General features: G+C 36.7%; 1 protein-coding gene across 1 annotated transcript in view; it reads left to right on the top strand.

Moving 5' to 3' along the window:
• Nucleotides 1-8,720, top strand: part of lepr (leptin receptor) — a 30,048-nt gene extending 21,328 nt beyond the window's left edge. Inside the window, exons 14-20 of the mRNA XM_057337615.1 lie at nt 2,742-2,821; nt 2,924-3,140; nt 3,960-4,163; nt 4,250-4,327; nt 4,622-4,715; nt 6,191-6,266; nt 7,136-8,720. Coding sequence (XP_057193598.1) covers nt 2,742-2,821; nt 2,924-3,140; nt 3,960-4,163; nt 4,250-4,327; nt 4,622-4,715; nt 6,191-6,266; nt 7,136-7,885 — 1,499 coding nt within the window. The 3' untranslated portion in view covers nt 7,886-8,720. The remainder of the gene's footprint in view (nt 1-2,741; nt 2,822-2,923; nt 3,141-3,959; nt 4,164-4,249; nt 4,328-4,621; nt 4,716-6,190; nt 6,267-7,135) is intronic.
• Nucleotides 8,721-12,278: the final 3,558 nt, after the last annotated feature.

Raw genomic sequence — 12,278 nt, 5'->3', positions numbered from 1 at the left:
TGCTTTCAGTGGCTTTCACAGATGCATGTTCTTTCAGGTTATTGGCCCTTTCTTGGAACCGCAGGCAGAGATTTTTCTTGAGGAATCATGCGTTCAGTATAAGGTAGAGGTTCGCTGTAAAAGACTGAATGGATCTGGATTCTGGAGCAACTGGAGCAAGAGTCGGTCTTCGGTTGTTTACAATAGGAAAGGTAAGAGTACTATTCTTTATTTAAGAAAAGAAGTATACACCTTTTGAAACCCAGTCTAAACCAGCCTAGTTAAAACCATTCCAACAGTCTTAAAGGTCCAGTGTGTCATTTTTTGGAGGATCTATTGACAGAAATGCAAGAAATACATGACGTCTTCAGAGGTGTATAAAGACCTTACAATGAAGCATTATGTTTTTATTACCTTAGAATGAGCTATTTCTATCTACATACACCGCGGGTCACCTTGTTTCTACGGTTACCCTAAACGGACAAACTGCTCTACAGAATGTGTTTTATAAATGCATTATCTCCTTCAGCAAAGAATTGAAAATTTGACAACATCTTTATCCTGTCAGCCACCGTAGTGCTTCGAAAGGGAGGGGGAGTGAGCCATTGGTTGCAATTCGCAACCTCACCACTAGATGCCGCTACAATTCGAACACTTGACCTTTAATACAATGGCTCCAAATTGTAAACGTAACATTCCCTTATTCATCTGCAAACAAATGATGCTGGATCTTTTCTCATAAATATCTTGACTTTCTACATGTTTTCTACCTTAAATACATTTAACCAACTGACAGTTTACATATGTGTTCAGGTTCACCATAGCAGAGAATCCTAGGTGTAGTTTATAAATGTACATACACGCAACATACACGTTTTGGATTTTTTTTTTTTTAACTTGCTTTAAAACAATTGCCACATAATTGAGAGATTTTCAAGTGTGGTGTAAGTCCAAATACTAAAGCTTTAACTAGTTGTAAGGCAAAGACGGCGTCCTTGTCAGGATACGTCTACCTGTATGACATGCAGCTGTGCTTCATGGCTTTGCGTGGGACCTAAATCTTGGCACAATCTTTTATTTCTCAATGTGACATGAGCGTAAAACAAACACGGTTTTTCAAAGAAAGCATTGTACTACATAAAACAAAACACAACACCTGTGATTTCCTCACACTTGCCAATGTTTGACGCACATAATACAAATATGTACAGTATGTGCGAGTCATAAGCAGGTGCACATGCATACATGCCCACAAAAGGGCAAAAATAATTTTTGAAAGAATTACTCAGAATGTAGATGTTTGATTTTACAGGTAAACATTTCCTGTTATTAAAAAAATGCATATCTGGCTTAATTTTTAAAGGAGTATACAACTTTTGACACATTACTCGCATATTCTCCCCAAGAAGTAAACTTGTAATTTGTAAGAGCAATTGTCATAAGACTAAATGAAATGCAATGTTTAATAGGATGTTGAGTTTATTGAAAGTTGATCAAAATAACACCACAATTATGAGTTACTGCAATGCCTGAATAAGTTCTCACTGTATCAGTGTAGTATAATTTGTCTGTGTGATTGTAATCAATATAAATTGGTTTCTGGTACTTAGTGGGAATGTTTTTTGCTTTAGTGGAAAATGTAATACTATCCAAATTAGTATAGAAAGTCACATATAAGGTGAATGCAAAGAGCACCACACATAACACATAACACACAACACAGCATCTCAAAGTCTATGTGAACTGATAAATGTCTTCACATTGGTGCACAGTTGTCACTGAGCGTCCATTTGTACAGAAGTCATGCTGAGACTTTTCCCTGAAGTAACTGTTGAGAGCGGTTTGACGTCAGTATTACAGGATATAGTCTGTTATAAAAGTCATTCTTTTGTTTGTTATAGTAAGTATGTTGTTTTAGGGTAGGGCCACACCTTTTTCCTTGGTTGAGGAAGGATTGAAGAAATGTCGAAGTTGTTGGCCATTGTAGATAATGAGCTGTAGATATATAACATTGTGTAAACTTGTCACTTTATCTGTCACTCACTGTCCAAATTGTATCATTATAGAAAAAAAGATGTGCACCTAGATGAAATAGTGGCATAGAAATATAAATAATTTCATTAATGGAATTTGCTGTTTTAAAACCCATTTTCCCTTGTATTATATATATGTATATAGTCCCAAACATTTTCATTTTTTTCTGTATTTTTTCTGCATAATAAAAGGGCAAAAAAGACAAAAACTAAAATAAAATTGTCAGTCACACAATGAAGCATATCCTAAATTCTGTATGTCTCTTAATTGCAAAGATGTAACTTTAACATGCTTAAAGGAGCAAGGTGGGGATTTAGTGGCATCTAGTGGTGAGGTTGCGAATTGCAACCAACGTTTCACTCCACCTCTCACCCCTCCCTTTCAAAGCACTACGGTGGCTCTCACAGGACAAATATGCCATCACGATTTCGCTTCTTTGCCGAATGAGATAACGTATTTACGTAACAGTTTGTCCATTTAGGGACAAACAACATGACGAATTCCCTGCAAGGGGATCTGCAATGTATGTAGATGGAAATAGCTCATTCTAAAGTAATAAAAACATAACGCTTCATTATGTAAGGTCTTTATACTCCTCTGAAGACATAGTTATGTATATTATATTGCATTTCTGTCAATAGATCCTCCAAAAAATTACACACTGGACCTTTAAGCGGAAGAGGGGTTGAGCAAAATAACATCATGACTTTTATGTGGTTTCATTTTAGCACCAGAAAAGGGACCCGACTTCTGGCGAATCATTCAAGAGGATCCTGTGAGGAATGTGTCAAACGTCACATTGATCTTGGTTGGTCATCATAACAGATAATACGTTTTCTCACCAACAGTGCTCACAAATTAGTTTGATTTATGCTGAGTTTGATTTATGAAGGTCTTGTCATTTGTTTAGCAGCCGGTCGAGGCAGGAGATCCAAACAGTTGTGCGGAGGGCCTCGTGATCGTACATCACGCTGCAGGAGGGGTCGTGTGGTCAAACGAAACATCTCTGGTTCCATTTTACTCGTTCCTGTGGAGGCGGGAAACGCACACGGTTTCCGTCATGTCACGCAACTCTTTGGGCGTCTCTACGTGGAATAGCAACATCACACTGTTGCATCAACCCAAACGTGAGATGACATGCCTGACAAGACTTCCTGTAACATCGCATGAATTTCCCTCGCATTTAGCCTGAGGCAATTGCAGGATTTATAAATGTTCAAAAAATATATTTTCTTACACCGTGCATGTGGGAAAATAAAAGATTTTCATTTTTGAGACATAATTTGTATGCAACATTACTTTAGTTACATTAGGTGTTCTATCGTAGAAAAATGCCTAATAATAAATAGTCTTAGAAGATGCATGTCTTAAAGGGATAGTTCAACCAAACATGAAAATTATTTCATAATTTGCTCACCCTCATGTCATTCCAAACCTGTATGACTGACTTTCTTCAGCAGAACACAAAAGAAGATATTTTGAAGAACGTTAGTAACTGAACAACACTGGCCCGCGTTGACTTCCATTGTATGGACACAAAACCACACAGACATTTCTCAAAATATCTTCTTTTGTGTTCCACAGAAGAAAGAGTCATATACAGATTTTGAGAGACATATGGTTGAATAAATGATTACCAAATTTGCTCATTTTGGGCTCATTTTCAGCAATTTCATTTAATGCATGTAAAATATTTCAGCGTCTGCTCTGTAGATGCCGTCCTCTGTTTTCATGTTCCCAGACCTTATTTTGCTCATTAATTGCTTTGATGGAGGCTTTGTGTTATTTTGCTAGAGAACTGATTATTTATTCCCTGAATAGCATATGCCTTTTACAAGACAGAAGGATTATTTCTTACATAAATACATATACAACAAAAGATAAAAGATAAAAGAACACCCTGACATTCTCTTCTGAGCTAATTCTGAGTAATTTTTGTTTCATAGGACGTTCTGTACGGTCATTCAGCATGGCGGCTAATGCTAGCTGCGTCCATCTCTCCTGGACACTGTTATCTGATCAACCCATGCCTCAGTCATTTGTCATCGAATGGTTGGACCTGAACGAAGACCCTGAACAGAACAGGTCCTCAACTGAGAGAACACAGTGGGTCAGAGTTCAGCCCAACGCAAGAGATCTCTGTCTTTGCCGTAGGTTTCTTGTATGCAAAAATATGAAACACAGTTATCGTCTGATCATTTTAAATGATCTCTGACAGTTTTTAATCATCTTTCAGGACGGTTTTACGGTTCTGAAAAGTTCACCTTGTGTCCGGTGTTTGTGGATGGTGAGGGGGAGTCGGTACAATGCACAGGTGGGCAGAGAGACGTTTGCAGTCATCTTTATTGTTTACACAAGGTGTTACAACCCGAGAACATGATGTTATTTAGTACGACTCACACGGATCTCTTAAAATGCTAGAATGTGCCATTATATACTTAAATTACATTTCATTTGGAATGAACTATGTATTTTAATAGTGTAATATAAAACAGTAATACTGTATATTTATTGATTTAAATCAAATGTAAATGAATTACCTACGCAATGAAAAGCATCATCATTATTATGGAAGTTTAACAATTTTGTGTTTTGTTTTGTCATTCAGCCACCAGAGGAGACCCTGCTGCCTACATGCTCCTTATGATCATCATGTTCCTCTCAATAGTGCTCTTCATCACACTTATGATGTCACAAAACCAGTAAGACCTACAACATTAACATGACAATGCAATGAAAACGGATGTAATAGTTGTAGTTTGGATTGTAGCCTCGTCTCTGAAAGAAAGTTCAGGAATAGGCAAAAATCCAATAGACCTCGTGAGGCATCTCATTTTTGTGGAAAAAAACATATAAAAATACAACATTAAGTTAATATGCTAAATTCTTCAGTGCTCTTCTGACATTCAAATGTATTTAGTAAAGTTGAATGATTATGATTTTGTACATCAATAATGAGAATTTTAGTGGCTCTGCAGTGAATCGCAAAGTACACTACCAGTCAAAAGTTTGGAAATGCTTGACTGAAATGTTTCTAATAATCTTAAGAGAAAAAAAATATATCTCATGGTGTATGCTCAAATGTCTGAAATTACTTTAGTTGACAAAAATATAAATGTGACAGTATACGCTTTTCTTTCATTAGAAAACAAAACATTATTTAAAAATATATATATTTGAAATAGATGACTTGGACCAAAAAATGACGAAAAGGCAGCCAATAAGAGCCCTGAATAGATGGAAACTCCTTCAATACTATTAAAAACCTTTCCAGGTAGAGACCTCAAGAAGCTGAATGAAAAAATGCCACAAGAACCATTCTGCAAATTCTAGTCAAAAGTTGGCAAATTTAGAGGATGTGAAAATATAACATAGTTTTGATTTATTTTAGATGCATTTATTTGCAACATAATTCCCACAGTTAAAATTGTGCTACTGTACAGTTTTAATGGCTTTTATTCTATAAGGTAAAAAATATATAAAGAACAAATAAGTGTTTCCAAACAGAGACGTTTAGTTGAAATCTACAATATGTACTGATTTTGAAAAGGTAGTCACTGGTATTAAAAAAGAGTGGAGTTTATATTGTGCAAAGGAATGTAATACATTGTACACAAATCACAAGTGCAGTAATTCTCAATAATTCTCAGGTAGGAAGTTTGCTTAAGGGCGGATATTTCACAAGATGTTCCTGTAATAACTAATGTACCGATTGAATAGCTGATAATACTTTAGCTATGTGACGCATCTAAGGAGTGGCTGCTGTGCATTTGTATTTTTTGCAGCTCTTTTGTTCGCTTTGCTTTCAAAATCAGAAATTCACCAGTCACCTATTCTGCTTAAATCTAGTTTGAACTTGTTATGTCAATCTCTTAGGCTAACAAAAGGCTGGTCGAATACACGAAGCTCTCAGCCATGATGGTGGAATACGAGCTATTATGCCAATGCTTTATGATTAGACAAGTCCAATGTCCAGTACTTAAATCCTCAAATATGTAATGTGTCTAATGATATTGTGAGTTACTCTAGACTTTGTAAACAAACAACATACTCAATGGACAACATGCTGATTTGTAGTTACAGTACATGTACTATAATAATGTTCAAAATATGTTTTGTGTTATTAAGAAAGTACATTTCCAAAAGTTAATAATCTCATAATTTATGTAATTTACAGGATGAAGAAACTAATGTGGAAGAACATCCCAAACCCCTACAACTGCTCATGGGCAAAAGGAATGGATTTTAGGCAGGTCAGTATATAAATCAGATAAAATCTGCTTCTGCAAGATTATCTGTGTTCAGTGTTCAACACAAATGATGTTTTTCTTGGTAAAGAATGAAGTCTGCCACAGGGCCGGGGTTGTCTTTATTTGTTTAGTTTCATGAATGTATTATATGAATGAGTGGCTTTCAGGCACCTGCATGATTTGGTTTGTGTCCATCAGGTGACAGAGTTTTTGACAAAAGAATGGCACAAAATGAATGAAACACTAAACTTTTAAGGTATTTATTGGACAAAATGATTTTGCATAAAAGCAGACCACAGCGTATTGGGGATTATGCCTTATACTTAAACATATTTGTTAGAAAAACAATATGTAAAAGAAAGAAAGAAAGAAAGAAAGAAAGAAAGAAAGAAAGAAAGAAAGAAAGAAAGAAAGAAAGAAAGAAAGAAAGAAAGAAAGAAAGAAAGCATACATCGACTACAATTTATTTGTTTTTAATATTTGTTGATCCTCTCTTGTGGTAACGTTTTAGTCATTCGCATTGTCAAGCGTCTTTACATTCTTCTCAAACCTGAGCTTTAGTTTACTATACACTCCAAACACACCAGTGCAACATGCATAAAACATTTTTAATGCATCTTCGAACAAATATTTGACTTAAAGAGCAAACGTGCCAATTGTCCAAAGATGGACATCACTTTTGGACACTATATAGTACTGCACTGTTTGTCATTGGAGCACTGAATCATGAAAATTAACCTCGTTAATTAATACGTTAAGTCAATGTTTTGTACAACGTTCAGGCAACGTTTGATTTAATTGACTTTCTGCGAAAATCATTAAAGCTAACTGATGATTAGATTCTAACACGTCTGTCCTTCATCTCCCTGCAGATTGAAACCATGGAAAACCTGTTCCTTCACCCAGAAGGTCTCACTGCCTGTCCTCTGCTGCTGGTCTCTGAGAGGATCTGTGAAGTGGAGATCATTGATAAACCTCAAACCCTTGAATGTGGAAAAGACAACACCAAACGAACATCAACCAGCTCTCCTCTTCTGGGAGACTCTTCAGAACCTTTATCTCTGGAGGCGTCGGCTTCCGCTACACCAGAAACATCAGGTCAATCCTCAGTGATGTACTCCACCATTCTTCTCTCTGATCGGCCGGGCCTCCTTCGAAAGCAGCAGGAGAGTCTGAGCAGTTCCAGAGACGAAGGCAACTTCTCTGCCAACAACTCGGACATTTCCGGTTCCTTTCCCGGAGGACTCTGGGACCTGGAGAACCACGTTTGCTCGGACAGCGGCAATCCTCGCCATTCCAGCTTATACAATTCTGTGGAAGAGCTCTCAGAAACCTCAGAGTATGAAGCTTCGGAAAGCACAGGTGGGGGAAAAGATCTCTACTACCTGGCGGTGAATGAAAAGGAAGAGGAGAAGGATGAAGAATCAGAGAGCGAGGAAGCACAGGACGAACGGGATGAGAATGAAGAATTCCAGCTTTGCAAAGGGGAAATTGTTATGAAGGCGGATACTAAGCGCCAATCGGAGGGCAACAATTACACAAGCATTGATTCTAATACTACATCTCACAGTATTCCACTTTATCTGCCTCAGTTTCAAACTGAAAGTATTAATCCACCCTGAAATAATAAAGAGAACACTTCCACCTAGTGGTACAATGTGGAATCACGTCTTTTTCTCTGGTTATGAGGATGCCTCAGTGATGTCCCCCATCTTGACATGACTTTCTCGTTCTTTCTAAACACCAAACCATTCATGATTTCACTGCCAATCCTTTACAAACCCACTTGTGATTCCTAATTTATTGAAGGTTTATACTCAGACTTTCCACAATCCAAGCACAGTTAACCTCGGAATGTTTCACTGATGGGTTGATGATCAACCTGTCATTTGCTGGAACTTGCTGCTGTCCAACTGCATCTCACCGACTCTTTTATAAATGATTGTAGGTTGAAATAACACCTTGAACACATCACACTTAACTGCAATGAAGTGCTTTAATAAAAAGAGTTCAAAGGACTTTATTTAGTCTCCCAGTGTGGCATCATGTACACTGGTCACAGTCATGGTTTAGTGGCTGTTTGTGCATTTTAGTTGCTTCATGAAGTGCAGTATAAAGCTCAGTGTATTATAAGTAAAGGGTCCTTTTAAGAAGATTCATCAGTCAGCGTTGTTGCCCCTCATGTCTGCGTTTACATTGGGCTTAATCATTCAATATGAATGTGCATTTTTTCAGTGAGGTCTGTGTGCTTCAGAAACTCAAATATTTTGAGTATAAAATGTGTCAGCTGTTTTCAGTGTCTGATATTTTCTGATGAAATTAAGGTTGAATGTAAGTGTCAGTGAATAAATGTGGTTATATCACAGAGGAAGAATGTGCGTATATGTATTCTGTAATATACTGTACATGTATTTTTGTCTATTTTTCTGGGCAAAATAAACTATTTATTGCAGTCAACCTTTGTATTATTCTATCACAACACTACTTGAGATTCTTTTCAGATTTTTTTCTCTATGCGTCCTTTTATATGAACTGGAATATGTTTCTTCTGGCCTCTACTAGTAATTTTGATATTTAAAAAAATCGCAGCACAAATTTTTTTTATGAGATTAAAAAGACAACAATACCATCAAAATGGATTTTATGCCAGTAATTGTTACAGTTCAAACATTTTTCTAATGTTTACAATAGGTTGTGCTATACAAAGTGGTTTCTGTTGGTTAGGATTAAGCCTATCATTATTCATTTAGTAATGTATACAGTTTACACGCTCTTTTATAGACTGTTATAGCAACAACATAAACAAACGTTATGTGGCAAAAAACGTTGAGTAGTTTTAATGTAATTAATAGAATACAATAAAACATTAATGTAAACCTCTGCAAAGAATCAACTGTTGAGTTGTTGTTTTTTCAGGTTGAATGATTCAAACTATTTAAGGCAACACTAGGGAGTTTTTCAACCTTAAAATAATCTCTCTAAAATTATTTTAGTGGTAGGACAACTTTTAACTGGACAAATTTTACAGCAGCTGCTACCTAAGCAGCCCTCTATCGGCTGAAATCACACTTGTAACTTTGGTGTGCGGGTAGGTACACAAGCCCCGCCCATCACCTGCTTTACGGTATACGTCACATTTTACTTGTAGCCTGGGTGAAGTTAGCCAACAGCTAGCAGATTTTTTTATATAATAGTATACAATAAAACATTGATGTAAATAATTAAAATAAATTAAATATACATTCATATGAGTAAACGCAGACCGGAAGTTAACTTTGGGTCAGGCACGTGCGTCTGACGAAACTGTTTATGAAGTAGTTTGCAAGCTATTTGAAATCTGGTATTTTTGCTAAGGTCTTGACTAATTGTTTTAACGTAGTGTCTATTTACACTGAGTACAAATAGCCTGCCTTGTTGGCAGAGACTATTTACACTAGCTCCGCCCACCAATATCTGATTGGAATAGAGAAAGTGTAAGATTGACGCCATTTCAAACAGCAAGTCGAGTGGCATAAAGTGTAAAGTCTGTATAGCGCGGCATGGGAGACCGGGGTTTTAATCCCTCTGAAAACCTTCTTTAACCTTTTTTATTGCTTTACAGATTATAAAGGCATTTGTTTTCAATAAAATTGATTTAAGACTTAAAATTATTTTTTATTCATAAACTTTAGGTTTAGGGTAAGGGGTAGGTATAGGGCTTTAATATCTCAATAAGTTGTCATCATTTTAATAATTTTTATAAATATAATGATTTACTGTCTGTTATTATTGCATAATGTTTAATGCACAACAATACTGAGGTGCAAATAGTAACGTTATCTGCCACTATAAGTAAAAAGCATCTAACTACTATTTCTACTTAATCCAAAGAAAATAGGCCCTACAGCTATTTTTGGTTAGTGTAAATAGCATATCGCTAAGAAATGCTGCTATTTTCACTTAGTGTAAATAGCATCAATTGCTACTTACACTTAGTGCAAATAGCCGCTGCCTTGTTTTAAATGCACTATATTAATTCAGAAGTGTTCCGTCACAAATGTACTGTACAGTATGTAACATTTCTGGAGTTTAATGGCATCAACTGGGCAAAAAAGTTACTGCTCAATGCGCACAGTTTTTCTCTGTCTTCAGTGTGTTATAAGTTGCCCATGCATGTATTAGATATGTAAACTTGCAAAAATGAAAGAGTTGGATCAAAAGATGCATTCTATCTAAAAGCGAATACTCACCGAGACCTGTTTGAAATGCCTCGTGTAACCACACCCCCACAAATCTACGTCAGTTCGTGGTATGATTTGACTAAGACCGCCCAAATGTATACGCAAGTAAGGTGGGCGTACCTGTCAGTACAATTGCTTTGGAACCTGATGTTCCAAATATGGAGAGGCGTTACATTTCCGTCACACGCTTGCAGTATTCGACCAATCACTACGCACTGGTTAACTGGCCAATCATAACACACCTCGCTTTTCAGAGCGATGAGCTTTGTAAAGAAACCCCGCGTTTCAGAGAGGCGGGGCAAAGAGGAGATAAAAACATGCACGGTATGTGGAAAATACAGCGTTTTTTATCCTTAAATCGTGTATACACATTGCATTATGTCTAAAACAAACGATAATCTTCGTTTTAGCCGTGTCATATCACCCCTTTAATTAAAATCAAAGTGGTACCAAAGTGACAACTTACAGCGACAATTTCAGTGAACTTTTTTGCCCATTTTGAATTAAATTACTGATAAAGAAATATGATCTGAAATTCGGAAAAACTCTAATTCAGCAGAATTTATTATGAAAAGAAACTTGTTTTATTTTAGTGTGTATATATAGAGAGACAAAGCGGGCCCTTGTAGTGCTTCATTTTGACCCACAGATGGCACTGTAAAGCTACTTTTAAAAAATATCAACGCGCTCCTGCCAGAGCAAAATGTAAAATCATGCACATCATTCATGTACATGGTACAGTGAGTCTTTGCAGGCCATGACTGGCATAGCTGTTGGAATGTAAAAAATAATAATTTGATGGTTAATGCAGTTTGTTTTAGATATTTATTTCACAGTATTTGGTTTATCAGTCTTGAAGGAATTATTTGCTGTAAGCATTTTACATAATGCACCATGCTTCTGTTCAGCTTCCCAAAGATGAAGAGGGTCAGTTTCCTCAATCCAATAATGGTTTAATCAACAGGTCTGACTTTGATACTTTGTGACATTACTTCTTAATCTACTTAAGACATATTTAATGATCTCATTAGACATAGGTCAATTGGACACGCTCTCAATCATACCAATACCCTGCTCATCCTGCTTATAGACACATCGGTGCCTTGAAGAAATCCTCTACTGCTTGACATCTTTAAAGGGGTCATATGGCACGAATACGTGTTTTTCTGTGTCTTTGGTGTTATAAGTTGCCCAGGCATGTATTAGACACGTTAATTGCACAAATTAAAGTGTTGGAACAAAAGATGCATTCTATCTAAAAGCGAATGCTCACCCAGACCTGCCTGAAACGACTCGTGTAACCACACCCCCACAAATCCACGTCAGTTCGTGGTATGATTTGACTAAGACCGCCCAAATGTATACGCAAGTAAGGCGGGCGTACCTGTCAGTACAATTGCTATTGAACCTGATGTTCCAAATATGGTAAGAGGCGTTACATTTCTGTCACACACTTGCAGTATTCGACCAATCACTATGCACTGGTTAACTGGCCAATCATAGCACACCTCACTTTTCGAGCGATGAGCTTTGTTAAAAATCTACGCGTTTCAGAGAGTCAGGGCAAAGAGGAGATACAAACATGCACAGTATTTGGAAAATACAGCGTTTTTTATCCTTAAATCATGTATACACATTGCATTACATCTAAAACCAACGATAATATTCATTTTAGCCGTGTCATATGACCCCTTTAAATCCATATCTGGGTTAGTATTCAGCAAGCATCCTTGAGAAGTTTTCTTGACAAGTTTGACTCTTTTGTGCCAGGCTGAATATGGGCAGAGGGACACTT

Source organism: Triplophysa rosa, linkage group LG7 (assembly GCF_024868665.1).
Source record: "Triplophysa rosa linkage group LG7, Trosa_1v2, whole genome shotgun sequence".
Classification (NCBI taxonomy): domain Eukaryota; kingdom Metazoa; phylum Chordata; class Actinopteri; order Cypriniformes; family Nemacheilidae; genus Triplophysa; species Triplophysa rosa.
The sequence above is the reverse complement of the archived record's forward strand: the minus strand, read 5'-3'. Positions and strand labels throughout refer to the sequence as shown.